Below are 23272 nucleotides of genomic sequence, written 5' to 3'. Positions count from 1 at the left end.
AACCCTGAATTCAAACTTCAGCCACCACTTACTAGCTGTGTGTCCTAAGATACGTTATTCAACCTCTCTGAATTTCAGTTGCTTTGTCTATAAAATGGGGACGATAACTGAATCCACTTCATTAAGTGCGGATTAGAAGAGATAATGCATTAAAACACCCAGCACAATGTCCAACACATCAGAGGTGCCCAATAAATGTCAGCCTTGCCTATCATCATCGCTATTAACATCCTAACATCTGGGCTGTTAAGCACCTTCCCAACCTGCTGTAGGAAAGATGCTTTCTGGAGTCAGTATGTCCCTGGGCGGAAAGGAAGGAGATGTTACTGCCAGAACCACGACAGTGCGGCTGGTAAGAGTCTTCAAACTAATGGGGCGAGGAGAGCTGGGAGCTGTGTCCTCTAGTTTCTATCACCACAAGCCTCTGATTGTTCCACCTCTCCTGAGGTTCTCCTGGCCATAGGGGATGCAGCAGTCCTACCATTGTAGAGTGGCTGGCAGCTCTGCCCTCACCCAGGGCATTCTCCTTAAGGAGCAACTTCTGTCTCTTTTGCCCATGAACCAACCTGAATGAAGTGTATTTCCAGGAAATATAAGCTGCCTTTGCTTTCTTTTCTTTTCTTTTTCTTTTTTTTTTTTTTTTTTTGAGATGGAGTTTTGCCTCTTGTTGCCCAGGCTGGAGTGCAACGGCCTGATCTCAGCTCACCACAACCTCCACTTCCCAGGTTCAAGCAATTCTCCTGCCTCAGCCTCCCAAGTAGCTGGGATTATAGGCATGCACTACTATGCCTGGCTAATTTTTTTTTTTTTTTTTTTTTGTAGTTTTAGTAGAGACAGGGTTTCTCCATGTTGGTCAGGCTGGTCTCGAATTCCTGACCTCAGGTGATCCGCCCGCCTCGGCCTCCCAAAGTGCTGGGATTACAGGCATGAGCCACTGTGCTCAGTCGTCTTTGCTTTCAAGAGTCACATCTGGCCAGGTGCAGTGGCTCATGCCTGTAATCCCAGTACTTTGGGAGACCGAGGTGGGCAAATCACCCGAGGTCAGGAGTTTGAGACCAGCCTGGCCCAATGGTGAAACCCCATCTGTACTAAAAACACAAAAATTAGCCGGGCACGGTGACATGCGCCTGTAATCTCAACTACTCGGGAGGCTGAAGCAGGAGTATCACTTAAGCCTAGTAGGCGGAGATTGCAGTAAGCCAGATCCAGCCTGGACAACAGAGCAAGACCCTGTCAAAAAAAAAAAAAAAAAGCCACATCTATCAGTGATGGGTCCTGGGTCCTGTGGGTCCCCCTTACTCTTACTCTTGTACCTCATCTATGCACACCTCCCCAATAGCTTTCTGGTTTTGTGTATAGACAGATGTTTCTGATACATGCATGCATGCATGCAGCTCTGTGTGTGTTTCTGGGCTCAAAAGCATCTGCACTGGTACAGGCTGAAGGTTGGCACCACCCTTGGCAGCAATAGCCCAAGGACACTTTTGTCCATTGCATTCCATGTCTGGGTGGGGCCCCTGCCTGCTAGGTAAGTATTGACTCCCTGCACTTTTCCATCTATATCTTGGAGTGTTCTTTTGACAGAAATTACAAGTGCTACTAACTTGAGAATGAAGTCCAAACCTGAGCACCCAGCTGTTCCCAGCGTATCTCCCTGAGATGGGTGCTTTGGCTCATGGACTGACATCATGGCAGCTGCCATAATAAAACGCTGAAGGGGTGGGGAACAGGCAGGCTCACTAAGCCACACCTTGGTTTCAGAACTTTTGGATGCCCACAGATCTTTTTAGCACTGTCTGCCCTCTTTTGTGGCTGCATTCTTGCACAGACCTGGCTGCCCCCGCTTCGTCTCTCTGAAAAACATGTTCAGCTCCCTCCAGAGAAACTCAAAACACAGAAACTCCTATGCATTTTCCTGGAATCATTCTATAGCTCCAGCCTGGGAAAGCTTCCAAAAGTTTCCTGAACCAAAGATAATAATAATAAAAGAGGTGAGGGAGGGGAGAATCGTGGGCACACATTTCTGTTGATTAATGTGCAAGGCAACAGACTTGGATTGTAGGGAAAGGGAAAAGAAAGGCTTTTCCAGGTCAATTTAAACATTTGTGTTGTCTTCTTTAAAGGCAATTTCAAAACAGTTGGCCTCCCTAAAGCGATTGTTTGGAATCTACTCAGAGGGCAGAAAATGAACCCTTCCTTCCCCCATCTGGAAAGTCTTCACACCAGAGGCCCCACTCATTCCTGAGCTCTGGCTTTAGAAGGACTTTCCCAACCTTCCCAGATTCCCTGCCCTCCCTCACCCGCTGACCTATAGGGAGTTATGTTTGCTCCACCCCAAGCAGCTGCATTCCAGCTGCGGAGCTATTATGAAACATTTAGGAATCCTCTGGCTAGAAAGGTAAATGAGGAATATGTCCTAATGACAGCTGAAGGCTGGCTAAAATCTGTAAACAGAGAAGCAGCAAGGAACAAATGCTTGACATAAGATTCCCTTTACAATTCTATTGTGCAGAAGAGTCAGCTGTTAACTTACAGAAAACCTTCTAGATGGTCTCACAGATAAAAGTGCTGATCAGCCTGACCCCCTACTGTGAATCGCAAGAACTGAAATTCAAACCTATCTGTGAAGATTCAAAAATATTTTCACTTACTCATGATCTCTCATCTTTTTAATTAAAGCACAACATCTTGCTCAAAACAAGCCTGTGGAACAACAGAATAAACAGAACCTTAATTTAGGGATTTGCCAACTGATCTTGACTACTGCTGGCAGGTTATAGCAGCCAGTTAGAAGCAGAAGATGGAGTTCCCTGCCCTTCTGAAGATGGTGTCTGCCTGAGGATTCAGAAAAGAGGGGGGGCCACAGAGACCCATGAGGATCCTTGAAATACACAGAAGTTGGCCAGACAGGGCAGGGCTGAGCAAATGGCTTTTTAGGCAACTGAAGCCCTCTGCAGCTGTCAGAACAACTGCCACCAAGCTCTTCTGGCTGAGGTTGCAGCAAGTGCTGCAGTGTTGACCTTATCTTCTGAGACTGCGTTGTGGACACTCAGGTTAACGGCAGTCCACCTTACTACCTCGTTCTAGAACAGCCAGTCGCACCTGCCTAGCTACACGCTGTCTCACCCAAACCATTTCATTTCCTGGGTCTTGCGATTCTGGACTTTTCCACTAGCAACAACTGCCATCCAGTCAGACAGCAACAAAGAACTACCGTGGGTATGCTTTGAGAATCCAGTATCCTGGATAGGGAACTCCATGTAATCCTCCATTCACCCATGGTGCTAAAAGCAGATATGGAGAATTAGTAGAAGTGGTGCCCTGTGTCCCAGGGGGCCGCCCAGCTACAGTGAAAGCATCTTTCTCTCTCCACTTCTTCCTGCTCCAGTTGTTCCACCTCAAATGCTCCCTACAGAGCACCTTTTAACACCTCTGGAGCCACCACTGCCACTGTCACCCCCCACCCCCACCCTCTGGCCTAACCACCCAATTCTCAGCCAGGTCTTTTGCAGAGCACAGCCTCCATGGTTGCCATGGAGGGTTCCTCCCGGCAGCAGTACCCCTTGGGGCTTTGAGACCCTATAAGGAAAGCACCAGGAAACCCCAAAACGTTCTCCCTCCTGAAAACAATGGTTCCCAGTGTCTATGCCAGACACACTCACACCACCCAAAATAGACTCATTGTCCTCTTGCACAACATCCAGGAATTTGGTGAAACTCATCATTTTTCAGGTTACCGATAATGCAAGTTTGGAAACCGAAACAGGAAGGAACACAGGCTGAAAAGCTTTTATCCAGCCCACAGCATTTCTCTCTCCAGATGCAAGATAGTTTTTTTTTTTTTTTTTTTCCAGCAGTACTTTGGTGGGGTTAAAATTAGCTGGCAGCATTCTGGTCACATGCTAGACAACAAAACAAAAGGGAGTTGTTCCCCCTGCCGCTCCTGAACTGGCCCACGACAGAGCTTCCTAATCCATGGATTTCTGGGAAGCTGGCTCTCCAGGCCCTGGTATGGAGGGGCCACACCGAGGACTCCCCTGGTTATCTTCTCTGCTGTAATGGGGTGACAAAGACAAGGTCAAGGCTGTTTGGAATCTTGGGGCTTGCCTCAATCTGGGAAGGCACTCAAGGATCCAAAATGGCTTTTGTAAATCTTCTCACCAAAGCCAACAAAGAAGCAAACACCACAAAAGCACTGACAGAGAGAAGGGTAACATCTGACACATGAACATGGGCATCCATTGACTTGTGGGGTGGTGGCTGCTCTTGGCATAAATAAAAAAAAATAGCTGGGCGTGGTGGCTCACACCTGTAATCCCAGCAACTTTGGGAGGCTGAGGAGGGCATATCGCCTGAGATCAGGAGTTCAAGACCAGCCTGGCCAGCATGGCAAAACCCTGTCTCTACTAAAAATACAAAAAGTAGCCGGGCATGGTAGCACACGCCTGTAATCCCAGCTACTTGGGAGGCTGAGGCAAGAGAATTGCTTGAACCTGGGAGGCGAAGGTTGCAGTGAGCTGAGATCGCCCCATTGCACTCCAGCTTGGGCGACAGAGCAAGACTCCACCTCAAAAAACAAAACAAAACAAAAATAAATAAATAAATAAATGTAATACATCTGGGCTACAGGTGGCGAACATTTAGGATAGATTCTTTATCTCTTGACCTTGATGATAGGGACATGTCAGGGTCTGCTTTGTTCATCCAGCTTAAAACTGTCACCAGAAGCCCTGGATTAAAATGCAGCCTCTGATTCACACACAGTCAGGAAACATGCCTTGTGCTCAGTACAGAAACATGTCCGTCAACCTGGGAAAGGAATCACCACCACGAAATATGCTTTTGGCTTGCCAAAGCTTAGCAGCTGCGAGAGCCAAAAACCCAGCTGCCTGGACTGTCTGGGGAAGTTGGCGGGTGGGGGGCGGGGGGAGGTTGCTGTCTGAATCACCTGATTTCTGCCTCCAACTCTAGTTTAATTCCAAGCCGAAACCTATCTTGAAATGTCTCAAGGGCCAACTGCTCCTAAAAATTGTGGGTTTTAGCTAACCTTTCAGCTCTGTGCCTGCTGGCAAGGTGAAGCAGATGGCGTTTGTTGATTATTTATTTGGAAGGGACTACTTTGGAATCAGGAAATTCCAGCGAGACAGAGTGCATCGCCTTGGCCAGAGCTGCCGTGACAATCATGAGCAGACACCCAGAGAGAGTCAAGTTCAAAGACATTGCAGCTAAGCCCCAGGAACTTGGGGCATTTTCAGTCTTTCTCCTGTCCTGGCCTCCATGTTCACCACGCACTTAGGAAGAACTACTTCGTTCAGTTCAACATTCTGTGGTCTTGAAGGGTTTGAATACAAGGGCCCACATTCAAGGTCCTGCTTTGTCAAAAGGGCTTCAAGAAGCTAACAGGCCTCTGACTTGTGTTTCATCCTGAAGCCCTCATTATACAGACAGATCAAAACAGAAATCCCCCCTGCCTTAATGCCCAGCACATAAAGTCCTCTTTAATTAACATACACCATTTTTCAGTGAAACAGCCTCAAGGTGTTAGAAGTGCATAAAGGTCTGAAAGCTGATGCCCAAGATAAACAGTGTGCCGAAATATATTTAGCAGAAAATTTTGAAAGCCACAGGAAAAATAAGTTCTCTTCCTGGGATGTTAACGAAGGTTTAGGTTCAGGAAACCTTCAGGAAGTAGTGAGCCGAGAAGGAATACTGCTCACCGTTTTTACCCCCAATGTAAATAAATCACTAAACCTCTTTGGTTTCCATAGGCCTGGGCTGGAGTGGAATATTTCATTTTTTCCCCATTAAACAGGCCACCCGGAGTGTTGGCATTATAGGCCTGAAAATATACCAAATCTGAATGTGCTATTTTGTTTCTGTACATTAAATCAAACTGTGTTTCAAACGGCAGTTTGTGCTAAATGGGGGGCCGATGATCCAGACTGTGCACCCTCACACACCTGAAATTGGCGCAGCGTAAATGATAGATGTTTCACCTTGGATCTCCCCGTGTCTTGTCTCCTACAGGCACGCACCCTCTGTCGTTGTTGCCCAAGGTGATGTCATGTTCATTCTAAAGGCCGCGGTTCCAAGGGGACTACACCACAAGAAGATGCCTTCAGAAAGACCCAGATTTCCTGCGGTCTCAGGTAGGCGGCAGGGAGCAAGAGAACAAGGAAAGGACCCGCCGCCACTCTCCTCAAGATGGATGCTGCATGATGTAAGTGGCTGGCTAAAATATCTGGCATCCTTGCAGTTTTAAGTTGCCAGCTAAATATTATTAAAAAGATAAAATACACGCAAACTGTGCAGAATGCAGGGCTGCTGTGTTTACATCCGGGTTTTGATGACTCAAATACTTACACTAGGGCTTGCTGAAAAGCTCTATTAAAAACACCGCTTTGTGAAAGCCCCCAGGGAGCAGGAAGAAAGCTGGGGGTGTGAAAGAGGAGAGCGGGAGGATGGTGACCCACCCAAGGACGGCCCTGAGACCTGTGCTCCGGGCTGGCACTTAAGGCCAAGGAAGTGCTTAGAGGTTAACCTCCTCTCAGCCTCGGAACCAGAGCGGGGAGGGTTAACCTTTTTCCAGAACATTTATTTCACCATCTCACTGACTAGAGGGAGGAGGGGCGGGAGGGAGAGAGCGAGAGCCTGCCGCGCAGAGAGGCTGCGGATCACAAGGCCATTCTGATAGCCTCCTGTCCCCATGGCAACTGCAACGGCATTTATCAGTTCCTTCTGCGCACAGGCACAGCAAATCTGCATTGCACATGGCAGGCTTCCAGCATTTCAAATGAAAGAGCACTTTGAACGGCTGCCAAGTTTGGAAGGAGCAGAACTGTCAGGGCTGCTTAAAGCTGGCAGTTTATACTGGGGAGGTTTTCGCTTCCCAGAATCCTCCGGGCCTGGCGAGCCGCCAAGTACTTAGCGGAAGCTAAAAAGTAACTCGCTCCCCTCCCTCCCCTCCCCTCCCCCTGCTCACGCTCCCCCTCCACACTATTCACCGCAGTGCTCTCAAAATTTTCCACATGTCCTGTGTCACCAGTGCAGACTGTACAATGAAAACCAGAACGCCGGCTGCCCACGACCAGGCTTTTATTAATAAATAACGCAGGGAGGGGGAGGAGGGGTTGGGATCAGACACTGACAGCTGGGGCACCGGGTCTCCGCGTACCTGCCAAAACCCCATAACCACTGGGTGTGAACGCGTGTGGTGTGTGCGCCTTTCAGCCTTAAAAATACATTAATAAAAATAAAAATAAAGGGAGCCTCAGAGCTGTAGACACTTGAGTACCGGGGGAGGAGGGGTGGGTTTCGGTTGGATGGTTTGGCGCTTTATTTAGGGTAGGAATGGAGGTCTTGCAGGCAGCGTTGTTCAGATTCAGCCTTTCTAAGATCTGTAGGGAAGAGGGTTGTTATTGAGAGCTGAGCCTGTTTCTGGAGCTTTCCTTGAATCTCTCAGATGTCATGGTGAAAGCTCTGAGGCCACCGATGGGGAGTGAGTTCGGAGATGGTTTTCAATGCAAAGTTTACCAGATAACTTCTGACCGTCACGCACAGCCCAGAGCACAAGGGCTTCTGCGGGCAGAAAGTGGAAATTGGCACAGTATTCACTGTACTTTTTTTTTTTTTTTAATGAAAATCTACACTGAGATCAAGGGCTTGGGCTTTATTTTCCAGCACAAATAGAATGAAAATTGTCTGCCGCTTAGGCGGTTGGATAGAGTTCAGGAAAACTATGTCTGGCATTAATTCCAAAGTGGAGGTTTTGGTTCAAGCGAGGCCCATTAATTTCAGTAAACTGTTTTCACTAGTCCAGACCCTGCTGTGCAAGGACTATTTATTACCTTTTGCTAACCTGATGTCTGCAGAGTTGTAAAGCAAAGGGGGAAAAATCCAGGGTGAAGATATCTATATTTTGCATCAAATGGGTTTTGCACTTCCCTTTGGGGGCCGTGTTTTATGGGGAGTTTTCTATCCCTGGCTTTTCTTTATCAGTGCCAATTAAAAAAAAAAAAAAAAACTCCATCTTGCAATGAATTAGGAAAAAAAAAAAAATCCTGATGGAGAGGAGCCTGGTAAGAGCAAATACCCATCTCCCGCCTCCTTCAGAAAGGCACCTCCCAGCCACAGGGATGTTTCGTGTCCCTGTCTTCAGCTCCCAGGCTGCAGGTCCACTGCAAAGCCCTGACATGATTCACCCTGACGATCGGGTCTAAAATACACCAAGACAGTCAATTTTGGCATTTGTTCTCCCTTAGGAATTTTACTAGCTGCCTTAGAAAAGCACATAAATTACTTCCCCCTCCCTCTCTTTTTTCCGTGGCTCCTCTCTTCATCCCTCCCCCCTACAAGTCCATCTTGATGTCATTTCAAAGAGAAGGATGAAAAGGGGGGATTTGTCAGGCAGTCCGGTTTGAGTGTGTCTTGCCAAGCCCCAACGCGCGCGCGTGCACGCGCGCGCGCACAGACACACACCAGCTGAGAATGTTAATCAGAATTAAAAGCCAGTGAGTACTATTAAAGCATCAAACATGAAGACCTAGAGAAGGAGGAAGGTAATTGGGGGTGGGGGTAGAGGGAGTGGGAATGAAGTAGAATTCCGTCCTCTGCACTGACTTACTAAAATAAAGGCGGGGAGAGGTAGCGGTAACCCCGATTTGGTCACCTTGTCAAATTTATTGGTCTTTCCTTTTAACTACCCCCCCAACCCCACATCTCCCCACCTCCCTACCCCCCACGCCTCACCCCGCCCCAACACAGTCAAGTTTTGTGCCATTCCCAAGTGTGATTAATCTCTGGCAGAGGCCAGAAACAGGAGTAGGTTTCTTGGCTGCCCGTTCTGATAAACAATCTGTTCTTGGGAAGAGTAGGTGAAGGGGACTGGAGGGGGAAGTGGGGGCGGTAATCTGCGGGCATGATGTGGGGTGGGGGTAGGAGAAGGAAGAAAGGAGAGGGCAGCCTCCAGGCCGGCCCCAGCTAACCCTAGTAGAGGCCCGCCCTCCCGGAAAATGCAAGTGCCCCTCCTTGGGGTGCGTGGTCTGGGGGTGGGTCAGGTTTCCTGCCCTTAAAAATGTGAGCAGACAGTAGATCCTTTCTTGCTTGTCACTTCACAACGTCCAGCGAACGTCGGAGGGACACCAAAGGCCCAGGGAGAGGGAAGGAAGGGGAGGGGAGGAGAGAGGAGCCCGCGCATCTCTAGGTTTCGAACCCATTTCAAACGCTCTGGGCGTTGCAAACCAGGTGTGCTTGTGCACACAGATTGCTTGTCCCAAAAGGAAACCGAGGCAGCCACGGGGGAGGCTGGGTAGGGATGGTGGTGGTAAGAAGTATTTTAAAGCGGAACAAGGAAAGCCAGAAGATGTTTAAAACAAAAGGAGAGACTATTCTGCAGAGTCGGAGGTCGCTGGGATGGAAACTGTAGGCAAGAAAGCTGGCTGTGGATTTTGCAGTGGGTTTATTGTGTGGGCAACCAGGCAGAAAGCGGGAATATGAAAAAGTGGGGAGGGGGAGAGTTGGCACGAAAGGAAAATCAGTGCCTAGAAGGCTGTGCACGCTGAAAATGTCACCAAGGAGAGGGCAGCAGCACTGAATAAAAGATGAATAATCGGCTACCTTTTGGAAAAAGCAATGTAAAAATATTAATAAAGACGAGAAGCCCGCTTCTTCTCAGCCTGAAAAGCAAATCCATTTCTCACCTCCTGCCTCTCCTCCCCATCCCAACACACACAAAACACACACATACACACAGCTCTTGTCTGCCCTGCATCCAAGAAGCCTCCGCTAGGCTCGCTTTCCTTTGGATTTAATTACTTGAAAATGCTGAACAAAAACCTGTAATTACACCCTTAGTCCCTGCCACTCAGGCCCAGTACACTTCCTGCCTAGTTTTGTGTTTTAAAGAAGAGGTCATTGCCTCTTTTCTTTCCAAATTGGCCAAAACAAAAAAAAAAAAAAAGTAAAAGCCCCAAATAAATCCAACTGCTCCCAGCTTCACTGCCACCACCAGGGATGTGGGGAGGGGATATCCTTGTCTCTCTAGGAGAGATGAGAAAAAAACAGCCTAACCTTACTATTGTCTTCCTCCAGCTCTTAGGCCTAGAGCCTGTCATTGCTTGTTTGTCTGTCAGCCCAGAAGGACTCGGACATGCTAGATTGGTCCCCCAGGAAGAGGCCCTCCAAGGGCAAGATGAAGAGAGTGGACAGGGCTTAGCGGCAGGCCTGGCTTTCCACCTACTTTACCTCGAAGGGCTTAGCGCTGGAAAAAAGATTTGTCACAGTGTCTCGCCTTTCTACAGCCCTAGGCATTAACATACAGAATTTCATAGCAAACCCCCGAAGTAGGGGAACAGGTTTTAATATCAACCTTTGACAGGTGAAGAAATGGAGTCCCAGAGAGAATAAATAGATTGCTCTAAGTCAGTCATGTGGCTGGTGGGAGTGTTGAACAAGCTCTGCCTCTTATGACTTTTGGGCTATTGCATCAGGAAAGTAGGACACCTAGAAGGAAATGGAAGCTTCTAGATTCTGGGCTAGAGCCAGTCTGGCTCGGTTCATCTGGCACTGAGATAGAAAGTGCTCCCTAAATAAATAGTTGAGTAACTGAATGAATGGTAAATGGAAGGGCACTGGTTAAGGAGTTGGGGAACAGAAACCCACCAGGCCGTCTGGTAGCCAAGTTTCAGCTTCAAAACAAAATGTAAGTACTGAGAATAGTTTCACACCAGGGACCTATCAAGCTTACTCTTCTGTGTATGGCCAGAGAGGGAGTTCAGGTTAAAGTATGGTGGTCCTCTAGATGTGTTGGAGGGGTCCCTTTGTTTCCTGGCTTTCTTGCTCCAATGATGCCTAGGCCAGGTTTGATGTCAGGGCTATACACCTACCCTTGGCTAGAAGTGCTTTTTTTTTCTCTCTAAGAGATGAAGGCTGGGTGCAGTGGCTCACGCCTGTAATCCCAGCACTTTGGGAGGCTGAGGTGGGCAGATCACCTGAGGTCTGGAGTTCGAGACTAGTCTGGCCAACATGGTGAAACCCCATGAAACAATATATGCAAAACTCAGCTGGGCATGCTGGCAGGCGTCTGTAATCCCAGCTACTTGGGAGGCTGAGACAGGAGAATCGCTTGAACCCAGGAGGTGGAGGTTGCAGTGAGCTGAGATCACGCCACTGCACCCCAGCCTGGGCAATAGAGTGAGACGCCGTCTCAAAAAAAAAAAAGGGTGTTGCTCTGTCACCCAGGGTGGAATGGTGGAATGCAGTGGTGTAATCATAGTTCACTGCAGTCTCGAACTACTCCTGGGCTCAAGTGATCCTCCCACCTCAGCCTCCCAAGTAGCTGGGACTATAGGTGTGCACAACTGCACTGCACCTGGTGGCCAGAAGTGCTTTGAGGACTGTAGCCTGCCACAGTCAAGTGGCCCCCAGCCTAAGAACAGGACAGTACATATTGGGGGAGTGTCTACACAGCTGGTGTGACCCGTATAAGGTGGCGCACATTACTTGTGTGATATGACTTTTGGGTATGAGAAGAGGCTCCTTCCACTATAAAATGCACTCTCTTCATTTTCCTCCTTCCTCTTTATTTTTCAACCTGGGGTCTTTCTCAGGAGTGCACGTTTAAAATGCTGCTGTCCTCAGTAAATTCCTAAATGCTTCAGTGAGTTCTAGAACTTCAGATTTTCCTCCATCACCTCTGCCAAGGACCAGGATATAGAAAAGGCAGGAAGAGACCCGGTGTCGTGGTAATCTCTGTACTTTGGGAGGCTGAGGTGGGAGAACTGCCTGAGCCCTGAAGAGACAAGCCTGGGCAACATAGTGAGATCCCTGTGTCTACAAAAAATAAAAAGCTTAGCTGGGTATGGGGTGGCGCATGCCTGTAGTCCCAGCTACTCTGGAGGCTGAGGTGGGAGGATCACTTGAGCTTCAAAGGTGAAGGCTGCAGTGAGCTGAGATCGTACCAGTGCACTCCAGCATGGGTGAAGCGTGGTTGCTCATGCCTGTAATGCCAGCACTTTTGGAGGCCCAAGCAGGTGAATTGCTTGAGTCCAGGAGTTTGAGACCAGCCTGGGCAACATGGCAAAACCCCATCTTTTTTTTTATATACTAAAAATTAAAAAATAAAAAATTAGCTGGGCGTGGTGGCACACACCTGTAGTCCCATCTACTCAGGAGGCTGAGGTGGGAGAATCATCTGAGCCAGGGAGTTTGAGGCTGCAGTGGGCCGAGATGGCACCACTGCACTCCAGCCTGGGCAACCAAAGTGAGACTCTCTCAAAGAAAAAAAAAAAGAAAAGAAAGAAAGAAAAAGAAAAAGAAAAAAAAAAAGGCAGGAAGAAAGAGAATGGTTTTACAGGATGCCGGGAAAGCATAACTACTCAATTTTGCTTCAAAGCTGGATGGTGATTTTAACTCCATAATAACCTGTGCTAATTTATGTATAACCTTGCATCTACTGGGACGTGAACCTGTAAACTCCTATGGGGAGAGAGGTTTTAATTTCTTGCAGTTTCTCAGGAGCATCTGAGACCCTCAAAAGGCTATAGCAACAGGCGGGGTGAAAGAAGAAATGCCAGTTTTACAGCCAGAGAACCTCGTTTCCAGTAATTCTGGACTTGGCTTTACTCACCTATACAGGAGGTTGATGAAAGTAACACCTACTTCACAGGGTTGGTGTAGGGATTGGTGAAATAATGTCTGGGAATGCACTTCGGAGCCCTAGACAAATGTTGGTCATTATATTGTTAATAATGTCTTACATTTTATTAAGCGCATTATATTGTCTTCCACACAGATCAACGAGGCAGGCAAAGGAGGCAGTGTAATTTTTTCCCATTTTACGGATGAAGAAACCGAAATTCAAGTGATTTGCTCAAGTTCACACAGCTGTTTAGGGTCAGCCAAGTCCAAGTTAAACAACATAATGTAAATATGTACCCAAATGCTAAGCGCCCTCCCTTCCTCCCTCTCTCCTGAGTTTCGGGTTGAAATACCCAGCTCACGCAAGCCAAAATATTTAAGGGTCCTGGCCCATCCATCCCAACCAGGCACAGCAGTGACAGCTGCCCCGTGTACCAGACCTGACTGAGGGATGGCGAGGCTGCAGGGAGGGGCTTCCCGCTCTGAGGCCCCGCCTTCTGGTGGCCCCAGCAGGAAAGCGCCGGCGGCAACGGGTCTCCGTAGCCGGCGATGGAAATCCCCAGGTCGGTGCGGGCCAGTGGGAACTGGCTGGCACTCCTACTCCCTGCTGAGGCCCAGGCGCGCGCCCGGCGGGGTGGAGGGTCCCGGGGTTTGCGCACCTGTGGCCTGGTCGGCCGCCCCGCCAGCTTTCTGCCTACTCTTGCCGTCCAAGGCTTCCTTCCTCTCCAACTCCCCTTTTTGGGGTGTGGGTATTTGTTTTAACCCAACCAGGTCAGTGAATAGCACCCTTGTCTGGCTCTTCCCTCTTTTTTTCCTCTAGGCCTGGTCCCTGGGCGGCTCATTCCAGGGTTCCTTTATTTTTGGACCTAAAAAAACCACACCAGCTTTTGCTGAGGACAGCGCTGGGCTCTCCCATCCTGGCACACGGGCAAAGAGAGGAAGCGGGGAGGAGGCAGGAACCAGACGCGACTCCCCGCGCCTTTCTTCCCCTCCCTGTTCCCCGCCCCTCCAGGAAGAAATCAGTCAGCGATCCATCCCTCGCTGTGGCCACTGTGCCTGCACCAACCACTACGCCCGCCCTCCTTTTCCTTCCACCCGATTTTGCACTGAGAGCCCGACTGCCCGCGCGCCCCAGGCTGGGCAGGTCCTGGCAGGCGGTGCAGGCTCCCCTCCCCCGGGGCTTCTCAGCGAATCACGTTGTTCCTGGGATTTCATGCTCAAGTGGTTCTTGCGTAACCCTACGCCCTGGCCTAAGTTAATACTTTTTTTTCCCCAAATATCGGGATTACTCCTTTAGGGAAAGGCAAATACTTCCGCCACGGAATGGGCCTGGGAGTAAAAGCGCAAATCATCTTGCTATCTCCCTTCCCCCACCCTCCACAGCCCCTTTGCGCGTCTCTACAGGCCCAGGGCTCAAACTGCGCCTCTGGGGTTCCTGGCGCGCGGCGATCAGGGGCCATGGAAAGGCCAGAGGAGGGCCCAACCCAGACGTTTGTTTTCATCTTCTCCGAGGCGGATCTCGCAGGCCAGAGAAGTGGGTCCCGCTTACCGCGGGGCTGTTACCAAAAAAGGCCTCTCTCTCGCTGGAGCGCTTGGCGGCGCGCGTTGCAGCGGGGTGACGCGAGGTTCAGCCCGGGCCTCCTCGAAGGTTGAGCCAGCTGACTGCAGGGATGCCAGGCCAAGAGTACCCCCCGCCCCCCCCACACCCACCCGCCCCGTCTCTGCCACAAAACGGCGGGGGCAGAAGACTGCAGGGAGCTTCGAAGTGCGCGCCTAGCGACCTTCTCACCACTAGTAACCTTGGGCTGTGGTGCTCCGGAAAGGCCAGGTGAAAAGCTGACCTTTTGCTCCAGTTTACAGCAGGGTTCTCTGAGGATGCCAGCCCAGATGGCAAGCTGGGTGGGGAAAGCGACATAGGAAGGAACTTTGGGAAGACGATGTCGCCGTTTGGCGCCCGGCTCTGCTAGTCTCTGCTTGTCTCCCAGACCCCATGGACAGAGTTCTGTGAGTCTCTGCACCTGGCAGTTTACGTTGAGGCTCCTCCACCTCCACCAACCCCCTCCCAAATCCTTTCCAGTTCCTTTCCACTGTTGTCATAGTTTTGTTGCACGGGACTCTTCTTCGGGGAGAAAACCCACCTCCAGAACATTGGAGTTCTTGCCTCTCACCGTCTCTCACACATCCTCAAACGGCCATCTCAGACAGGCAACATGAGATACCACAAATGATGGAGATTTTTTTGGGGGGGGGGTTGGAGAGAGCTGTGTTTTATAAATTAAAGGATTATGAGACTGTAATGGAAGTCTGTTTAAATACACGTTGATTTCTAACTCAGTGTGTCTGAAGGCACCCCGGCATGTATGTGTGTATATATATCTCCTTTAGTAACAGTGAAGACAGAGACAGGGAGATGGAGACATATGTGTGTGCATACCAAACATAACACCATGACATAGAATCCAACTTGCTTTCTCTAGCAGCCTGGCTGGAGGGTTGTGGCTAAGTTGCTATTTTCCCAATATTTTTGGTTTAATAAAGGGAAGGGCTGAATAAATATTAATGTAAAGAAATGGGTCACCCAGCCAAGCCAAAGCTAAGGAGCCCCAGGTTGGCGGGGATGTCAAACCATTTCCCACCCCTGTTTTGACTCACTCCAGGGTAGCTGTGGTGTGGGGAGGGCTGAAGTCTGGGAGAGTGAGGCAATGCTCCCCAAGCAGTTCTTTGCAGAGGAATCACTGCAAAGTGCCAGCAGGCCAGAGAAAGTTTATTATTGCTCTAAAGTGCACAGTGAGCTCACTGTTTTGCAAAAACAGAAATCTGGCTGCTTTGAGATGAAAGAGGGGCTCCCTAGGGCTCCTCCTCCTCCTCCTTTTCTGTCCTTAAAAACTCGCCTTTCCTTTGCACTTGGGGGCCCCAGAATGAGTGGGAGATTGGGGCTCTGGGAAGTGTTGGATAGGGGAATAGGCTCTGGAAGTCAACTGTCAAAAAAAAAGTAAGTATCTCTTGTTGCTTCCACTGAACTTTATTGCAATTAGTAGTAATGAGAGTGATAAGCATAGTAATCCTTACATTTTATGCAATTTACAAAGTACTGTCACATGTTAACCAGCAATAGTACCAACACTAGTATCAATACTGATAATAACTAACACTGTGAGTCCGACACTGCTCTCCATTCTGTATGGTGTACTTAGGTTACAGTCTGGTAGTGGCAGATCGACAGCTTCTGTATATAGAACTCAGTGGTACAAATGTGCTTGGAAGGGGAGGCTGGGGGTTGGATATGAAGGTGTATTGGCATAGTACTTATGGAAGATTGTATATAACACCAGATCAACTGGGGCTGATGGGAATTTTGAGCACCCCAAACCATCTCTGTGAGCCTGAGCTTGTCAAAGCCACCTCTCAAATCAGATTTACTGGATTCAAATCCCAGCTCCATCACTAATGGCTGTGGGCAAGTTATATAGCTTCTTTACTTTCCTGGTTTGTAAAATGGAGGTAAAAGAATCTACCCTTTAGATAATATTAAGGGTTTAATACTATAATAGGCCGGGCATGGTGGGTCATGCCTGTAATCCCAGCACTTTGGGAGGCTGAGGCAGGAGGATCACCTGAGGTCAGGAGTTCGAGACCAGCCTGGCCAACATGGTGAAACCCCGTGTCTACTAAAAATACAAAAAATGAGCTGGGTGTGGTGGCGGGTGCCTGTTACCCCCAGCTACTCAGGAAACTGAGGCAGGAGAATCGCTTGAACCTGGGAGGTGAAGGTGGCAGTGAGCTGAGATCACATCACTGTACTCCAGCCTGGGTGACAGAGTGAGACTCTGTCTCAAAACAATAACAAAATACTATAGATAATATCCCCTTAATAATGTAGATAATATTAAGGGTAATGCAAGTAAGCCACCTAGTTTACTAAGTATCCCATGGCAAGTCTAAGTAAGCATTATCTCCTATTATGACGAGAAACAAATTGAGGCTGGGTGAGGTGGTTCATGCCTGTAATCCCAACACTTTGGGAGGCCACGGTGGGTACATTACTTGGACCCAGGAGTTCGAGACCAGCCTGGGCAACATGGCAAAACCCCATCCCTTTCCAAAAATACAAAAAAATTAGCCAGGTGTAATGGCACATGCCTGCAGTCCCAGCTACTAGGGAGGCTGAGGTGGAAGGATTGCTTGACCCTGGGAGGTGAGGCTGTGGTGAGCTGCGAGTGTACCACTGCACTCCAGCCTGGGCAACAGAGCAAGATCCTATCTCAAAAAAACAAAAAACCCAAGTTGAAATTTCTTTTTTTTTTTTTTTTTTTTTTTTTTTTTTTTTTTTTGAGACAGAGTCTCGCTTAGTCGCCCAGGCTGGAGTGCAGTGGCGCGATCTCGGCTCACTGCAAGCTCCGCCTCCCGGGTTCACGCCATTCTCCTGCCTCAGCCTCCCGAGTAGCTGGGACTACAGGCGCCCGCCGCTTCGCCCGGCTAATTTTTGCATTTTTAGTAGAGACGGGGTTTCACCATGTTAGCCAGGATGGTCTCGATCTCCTGACCTCGTGATCCGCCCGCCTCGGCCTCCCAAAGTGCTGGGATTACAGGCGTGAGCCACCGCGCCCGGCTGAAATTTCAAACAACCCTAATAAGATGGGAGCTACCATTCCGTCTAACCCTAATAAGATGGGAGCTACCATTCCATTTTACAGACGGAAAAGAGATTTTGTGAGTAACCAGCTTAAGGGTGCAAAGCCAGTAAGTGATGGAGAGGAAATTTCTATCTGCTGGCCAGACTCCAGAACCCGAAATCCCATTATATTGCTTTCCCTTCTCCAGCCTTTCCTGGGATTATCTCAGTTTTCATGAAATAAAAAAAAAGCAAACCCAATAATTAGAATAATCAATAGAAATGCCCCAACTAGAGCTACGACCAACAAATCCGTTGTGTCATAAGCAATACTGATGAGCAGTGATCTTATAAGGCAAAAGAAATCACCGCCTTGGCCGGGTGTGGTGCTCATGCCTGTAATCCCAGCACTTTGGGAGGCCGAGGCAGGAGGATCACCTGAGGTCAGGAGTTCAAGACCACCCTGGCCAACATGGTGAAACCCTGTCTCTACAAAAATACAAAAAATTAGCCGGGCCTGATGGCAGGTGCCTTAGGCCAGCTACTCGGGAGGCTGAGGCGGGAGAATCGCTAGAACCTGGGAGGCAGAGGTTACAGTGAGCGGAGATCGCGCCATTTTGAACTCTAGCCTGGGCGACAGAGCGAGACTCCGTCTCAAAAAAAAAAAAAGAAAGAAAAAAGAAATCACGGCCTTGTTCTGCCTTCTGGGGCAGCATGGAGTGAGATCACAGCGCCTAAGAAATAACTTTGAAAACTGCGACTGTGCTTTACAAAAAGATACCAATATTATTAAATGCTGCCCCTACCTTTTAAAAATCAAACTCTAGAAAAACCACTCACCTGTTTGGCCTCTCCGGCCCCTACCCCTCCCTGCCCTCAACTGCAGCTGTGCGCAGCCAGTTGACGGTTTTCCTTAAAGGCCTCGGGGTGCTCGTATCTTCTTCAGACGTTCAGCCAAAATTTTTAGAGTGCGGCTAGGGGGAAGGGTAGCGCACTCTGAATTCATTTAGCTCCATCGTTGAAGCCCAGGTTCCTAGATCAGGGCACAAAAACAAATAGAAAACACAGTTTCTGGAAGATTGTAAAACAGTTAATTTTGCAGGTGCTTCGGCATCAGTGGTGGCGATGAATGTAACATCCCCGTCGGAGGGGGGGATAAGGTTCAATCACAGATGAAATAGTTAATACCTTATACGAAATTCACGGCAAAAAATCCTGAAACAGGACATTTAAATTCACTGCCGAGGCTTGGGGGTGGGGTGGGGAGCAGGGATCGGAAACGACGCTAGTGGTTCTTAAATGCGTTTTTACTTGGGAATGCCGGGCAGGGAAAGGAAAGGTCATCGTCTGTTTAATTTCCACCCCCAGCTCTGGACTTCCAGCATTAGCTCGCCGGGCCTCAGCTGTTGTACACACACGGCGAGGGGGGAGGGGAGGGCGGAGGCGCGGAGGAGGGGCCGGCTGGGAGGAATCTGGGCAACCTGCCGCGCATGCGCCTTTCCGGAGCAACAAGTGGGCTCCACAGAGGAAGTGTAAAGGGAAGGGGGGGGGAGAACTGGTGCAGAGCATGGCGGTGACGTCAGCGCTCCGCCCGGGCGGCATCCCGCGCGGCCAAGCCGGGGACAGCGCGAGCCGCAGCCGGAGCAGGAGCGCCGAGACGCGCCTCCGGAACGTAGAGTAACAATCACAACCCCACATTCCGGGCGAGCGCGAGCACGAGCGGGAAGGGATGCGACCCGGGCGGAGGCGCCGCGCGAGCGCCCTGCAACCAACGTGAGCGCCGCCAGCCGCGGCGGCCCGGGCGCCGGCCAGGCCTGGGGGCGGCGGGAGCCTGCGTGCGTGCCCTCCTCTCCTCTTCTCTCGTGCGTCCTGGAAGCAGTGGCCGCGGCGGCTCCCTCCGGGGTGCAAACCCAGCCGCCGCCAGCAGAACGGCCGACGCTGCGAAGGGGAGACGGTCCTTTCTCGGCTGCCACCCCCTCCCCCGGTCCTCCGGGGAAGCAGCGGCTTCAGCAAGATTGGACCCGGGCACCGGGTGGCACTGAACCCTCTAGCCCTCGCCCCTGGGGGCCCGTCGGGGAGAGGACGCAGCTTGTAGGGGGGCCCCCGGGGAGAGGAAGAGACAGCCCCTTTCGAGCTTCCACGCACCATCCACTCCGGGGAGGGGGCCAAGAGGCAACGGCGGCCAGCACCGGGCACCCTCGCCCCCTCCCCTCGGGCCGGGAGCTTCCAACCCAAGTCTGCAGCACCAGGAAGAAGGCGCCTGAGCTCCCCTCGCGACGAGACAACCGCAGTAGGAGGTGGGGGCGAAGAGCCGGCTGAACCCGTCCGCTGCCCGGGCGGTGGAGCCCCCACGGCGAGGCGCTGCGCCGGCGGTGGAGACTCGCGTTCCCTCCAGCCCCTGGGGCAGAACTTTCTCGCCCCCCCTCCTCCCTCCCCCGCAGTCGGACTCCCTCCCCAGCCGGCCAGTCCTCCCGGAGGAGAAGGCGTCGCGGAGACAGCCCGGGCGGGGGCCTACCTTCCCCAGGGCCGGCATCATGTCGGCGGCGCAGGTGTCCTCGTCCCGGAGACAATCTTGCTACCTGTGCGACCTGCCCCGCATGCCTTGGGCCATGATCTGGGACTTCTCGGAACCCGTATGCCGCGGTTGCGTCAACTACGAGGGCGCCGATCGCATCGAGTTCGTGATCGAGACCGCGCGCCAGCTGAAGCGGGCGCACGGCTGCTTCCAGGACGGCCGCTCCCCTGGGCCGCCGCCGCCCGTCGGGGTCAAGACAGTGGCCCTGTCGGCTAAGGAAGCGGCGGCGGCGGCAGCAGCAGCAGCGGCCGCGGCCGCCGCGCAACAGCAGCAGCAGCAACAGCAGCAGCAGCAGCAACAGCAGCAGCAGCAGCAGCAGCAGCAGCAACAGCTCAACCACGTTGATGGTTCCAGCAAGCCTGCGGTGTTGGCGGCCCCGTCTGGCCTGGAGCGCTACGGCCTGAGCGCGGCCGCCGCCGCCGCCGCCGCCGCAGCCGCCGCGGTGGAACAGCGCAGCCGCTTCGAGTACCCGCCACCGCCGGTGAGCCTGGGAAGCAGCAGCCACGCCACGCGGCTGCCCAATGGCCTGGGGGGCCCAAACGGCTTCTCCAAACCAACACCGGAGGAGGGACCCCCAGAGCTGAACCGCCAGAGTCCCAACTCGTCTTCAGCGGCGGCGTCTGTGGCGTCTCGGCGTGGGACGCACGGTGGGCTGGTGACGGGGCTGCCCAACCCGGGGGGTGGCGGAGGTCCCCAGCTTACTGTGCCCCCCAACCTGCTGCCGCAGACGCTGCTTAACGGCCCGGCCAGCGCCGCAGTACTCCCCCCACCCCCGCCCCACGCTCTGGGCAGCCGTGGGCCCCCAACGCCTGCTCCCCCAGGGGCTCCTGGGGGCCCCGCTTGTCTCGGGGGTACCCCGGGTGTATCGGCCACGTCGTCCTCCGCGTCGTCTTCGACCTCTTCGTCGGTGGCAGAGGTGGGCGTGGGTGCTGGTGGCAAGAGGCCCGGCTCGGTGTCTAGCACAGACCAGGAGCGCGAGTTGAAGGAGAAGCAGCGCAACGCCGAGGCCCTGGCCGAGCTGAGCGAGAGCCTGCGCAACCGCGCCGAGGAGTGGGCCAACAAGCCCAAGATGGTCCGCGACACGCTGCTCACGCTGGCTGGCTGCACGCCCTACGAGGTTCGCTTCAAGAAGGACCACTCGCTGCTGGGCCGCGTTTTCGCCTTCGACGCGGTCTCCAAGCCTGGCATGGACTACGAATTGAAGCTGTTCATTGAGTATCCCACGGGCTCGGGCAACGTGTACTCCAGTGCGTCTGGTGTGGCCAAGCAGATGTACCAGGACTGCATGAAGGACTTCGGCCGGGGCCTATCCTCGGGTTTCAAGTATCTGGAGTACGAAAAGAAGCACGGCTCCGGGGACTGGCGCCTGCTTGGGGACCTGCTCCCCGAGGCCGTGCGCTTCTTCAAGGAGGGCGTGCCCGGCGCTGACATGCTGCCCCAGCCCTACCTGGACGCCAGCTGTCCCATGCTGCCCACGGCGCTGGTGAGTCTGAGCCGCGCCCCCAGCGCACCCCCGGGGACCGGGACCCTGCCGCCCGCGGCGCCCTCGGGCCGGGGCGCGGCCGCCAGCCTGCGCAAGAGGAAGGCCTCTCCGGAGCCCCCGGACTCAGCCGAGGGCGCGCTGAAGCTGGGCGAGGAGCAGCAGAGGCAACAGTGGATGGCGAACCAGAGCGAGGCGCTGAAGCTCACCATGTCCGCCGGGGGCTTCGCGGCGCCGGGGCACGCGGCAGGGGGTCCGCCTCCGCCGCCCCCACCTCTGGGACCTCATTCTAACCGGACCACCCCACCTGAGTCAGCCCCCCAGAACGGTCCGTCCCCCATGGCCGCCCTCATGTCGGTGGCAGATACTCTGGGCACAGCGCACTCGCCCAAGGATGGCAGTTCCGTGCACTCTACCACTGCGTCCGCGCGGCGTAACAGCAGCAGCCCAGTCTCGCCGGCCTCTGTGCCGGGGCAGCGCCGCTTGGCATCGCGTAATGGGGACCTGAATTTACAGGTGGCGCCCCCGCCGCCTAGCGCCCACCCGGGCATGGACCAAGTGCACCCCCAAAACATTCCGGATTCCCCCATGGCCAACAGCGGACCTCTGTGCTGCACCATTTGCCACGAACGTTTGGAGGACACGCATTTCGTTCAGTGCCCGTCCGTCCCCAGCCACAAATTTTGCTTCCCTTGCTCTAGAGAGAGTATCAAGGCCCAGGGGGCCACCGGCGAGGTGTATTGCCCCAGCGGTGAGAAATGCCCCCTAGTCGGGTCGAATGTACCTTGGGCCTTCATGCAGGGCGAAATCGCGACTATCTTAGCTGGGGATGTTAAAGTGAAAAAGGAAAGAGACCCTTGAACCACTGGGCAGCCACCTCCTTTGCCCTAGACCAGCTCCTCTCCAATCCTGAGGGCCCCTCCCCCAACCCACCTGGACCCTCCCTTCCCTCACCCCCAAGGTGTAGAATTGTGAATATAACAAAACTGCAAAAAGTTAGTCTTATGTATAGACATTATTTTCGTCGTATGTTTCTATATTTTGAAACAGGTATGTAACTTCTTCATTTGAAGGATAAGCTGGTTTGTGTTAAGCAGTATAATATCGGTTGGGTCATTTGCATCATATTCGTTAGCATTTATTTGGTGGCAGAATGTTTGCCTAGGTACAGAATTAATAGCCCTTAGCAACGACTGCTGCTGGTGTGTATTTTTGTAAATGTTATGCACTCTGAAAGGAAACACACACAAAAGAAAAATACTTTTTTTTTTTTTTTTTTTGCCAAGGCCAGTGTTGCTGCCTAAAAAAAGAAAAAAAAAAGAAAAAAAAGATGCTATAAAATGGTGAAAGCTTCCTTCTAAACTGCCCCAAGTGTTGAAGTCTTCACTTTATTTTGTTCCGTTTTGTTTTGTTTTTCTGTTTTGTTTGCAAAATGGTAAGGGGGTGTCGGGGGAGGGGGGATGGGATGTTTTTTGTTGCAAGTTTGTGAGGGGAAAATGTTTTGGTTTGTTTCTACTGACCTGAATGTGTTGGATCTACACGTGTTGTTTTGTTTTTGCTTTATTGATGCACGGATGCTTTTGAACAGTAGAGCGAAATGCTAGACATGGAGAATCTGCTCTGTTTGTCCTTTATACATTTCTGTAGTTAACAGAACACTGTAATGTGCCTTGGAGCTTAGTAACTTGTAATAAATTCAATTGATATTAACTCTGCGCCGAGTCAGCAAGTTTGTCTTTCTAGGGCTAAGGCCACACAAGTCCGACGTAGGGGACACCCTCCCTTCCTCCAGTATAGAAGGAAAATCCTAGTGCCTTTGAAAGCCCTGGGAGCTGGCCTGTGGGAAAGGGCTTGTGCTGCCTTGCTGCCCCTCCCCCTCGGTACCAGGCTATTTACATTCACCTCTTGGGGAGGCGACAGTTGCTGACTAAGCGATTTCGGTTTACTCTTCAGCATCTCTGTTTTCCCC

The 23272-nt window shown here is 51.7% G+C and overlaps 1 protein-coding gene across 1 annotated transcript; it reads left to right on the top strand.

Annotated features, from left to right (window-relative positions):
* Nucleotides 1–18881: 18881 nt before the first annotated feature.
* On the top strand, nt 18882–23013 carry IRF2BPL (interferon regulatory factor 2 binding protein like). Its single transcript, XM_025392981.1, has one exon. The coding sequence runs from the start codon at nt 19783–19785 to the stop codon at nt 22162–22164; it is 2382 nt and encodes a 793-aa protein (XP_025248766.1). The 5' UTR covers nt 18882–19782; the 3' UTR covers nt 22165–23013.
* The last annotated feature ends 259 nt before the right edge of the window (nt 23014–23272 follow it).

Source organism: Theropithecus gelada, chromosome 7b (assembly GCF_003255815.1).
Source record: "Theropithecus gelada isolate Dixy chromosome 7b, Tgel_1.0, whole genome shotgun sequence".
Taxonomy (NCBI): domain Eukaryota; kingdom Metazoa; phylum Chordata; class Mammalia; order Primates; family Cercopithecidae; genus Theropithecus; species Theropithecus gelada.
This window is presented reverse-complemented; position numbering and strand designations above follow the sequence as displayed.

Excerpts from the sequence above, each read along its gene's own strand:
- IRF2BPL (XM_025392981.1), top strand. The coding sequence starts at position 19,783 with ATGTCGGCGGCGCAGGTGTCCTCGTCCCGGAGACAATCTTGCTACCTG.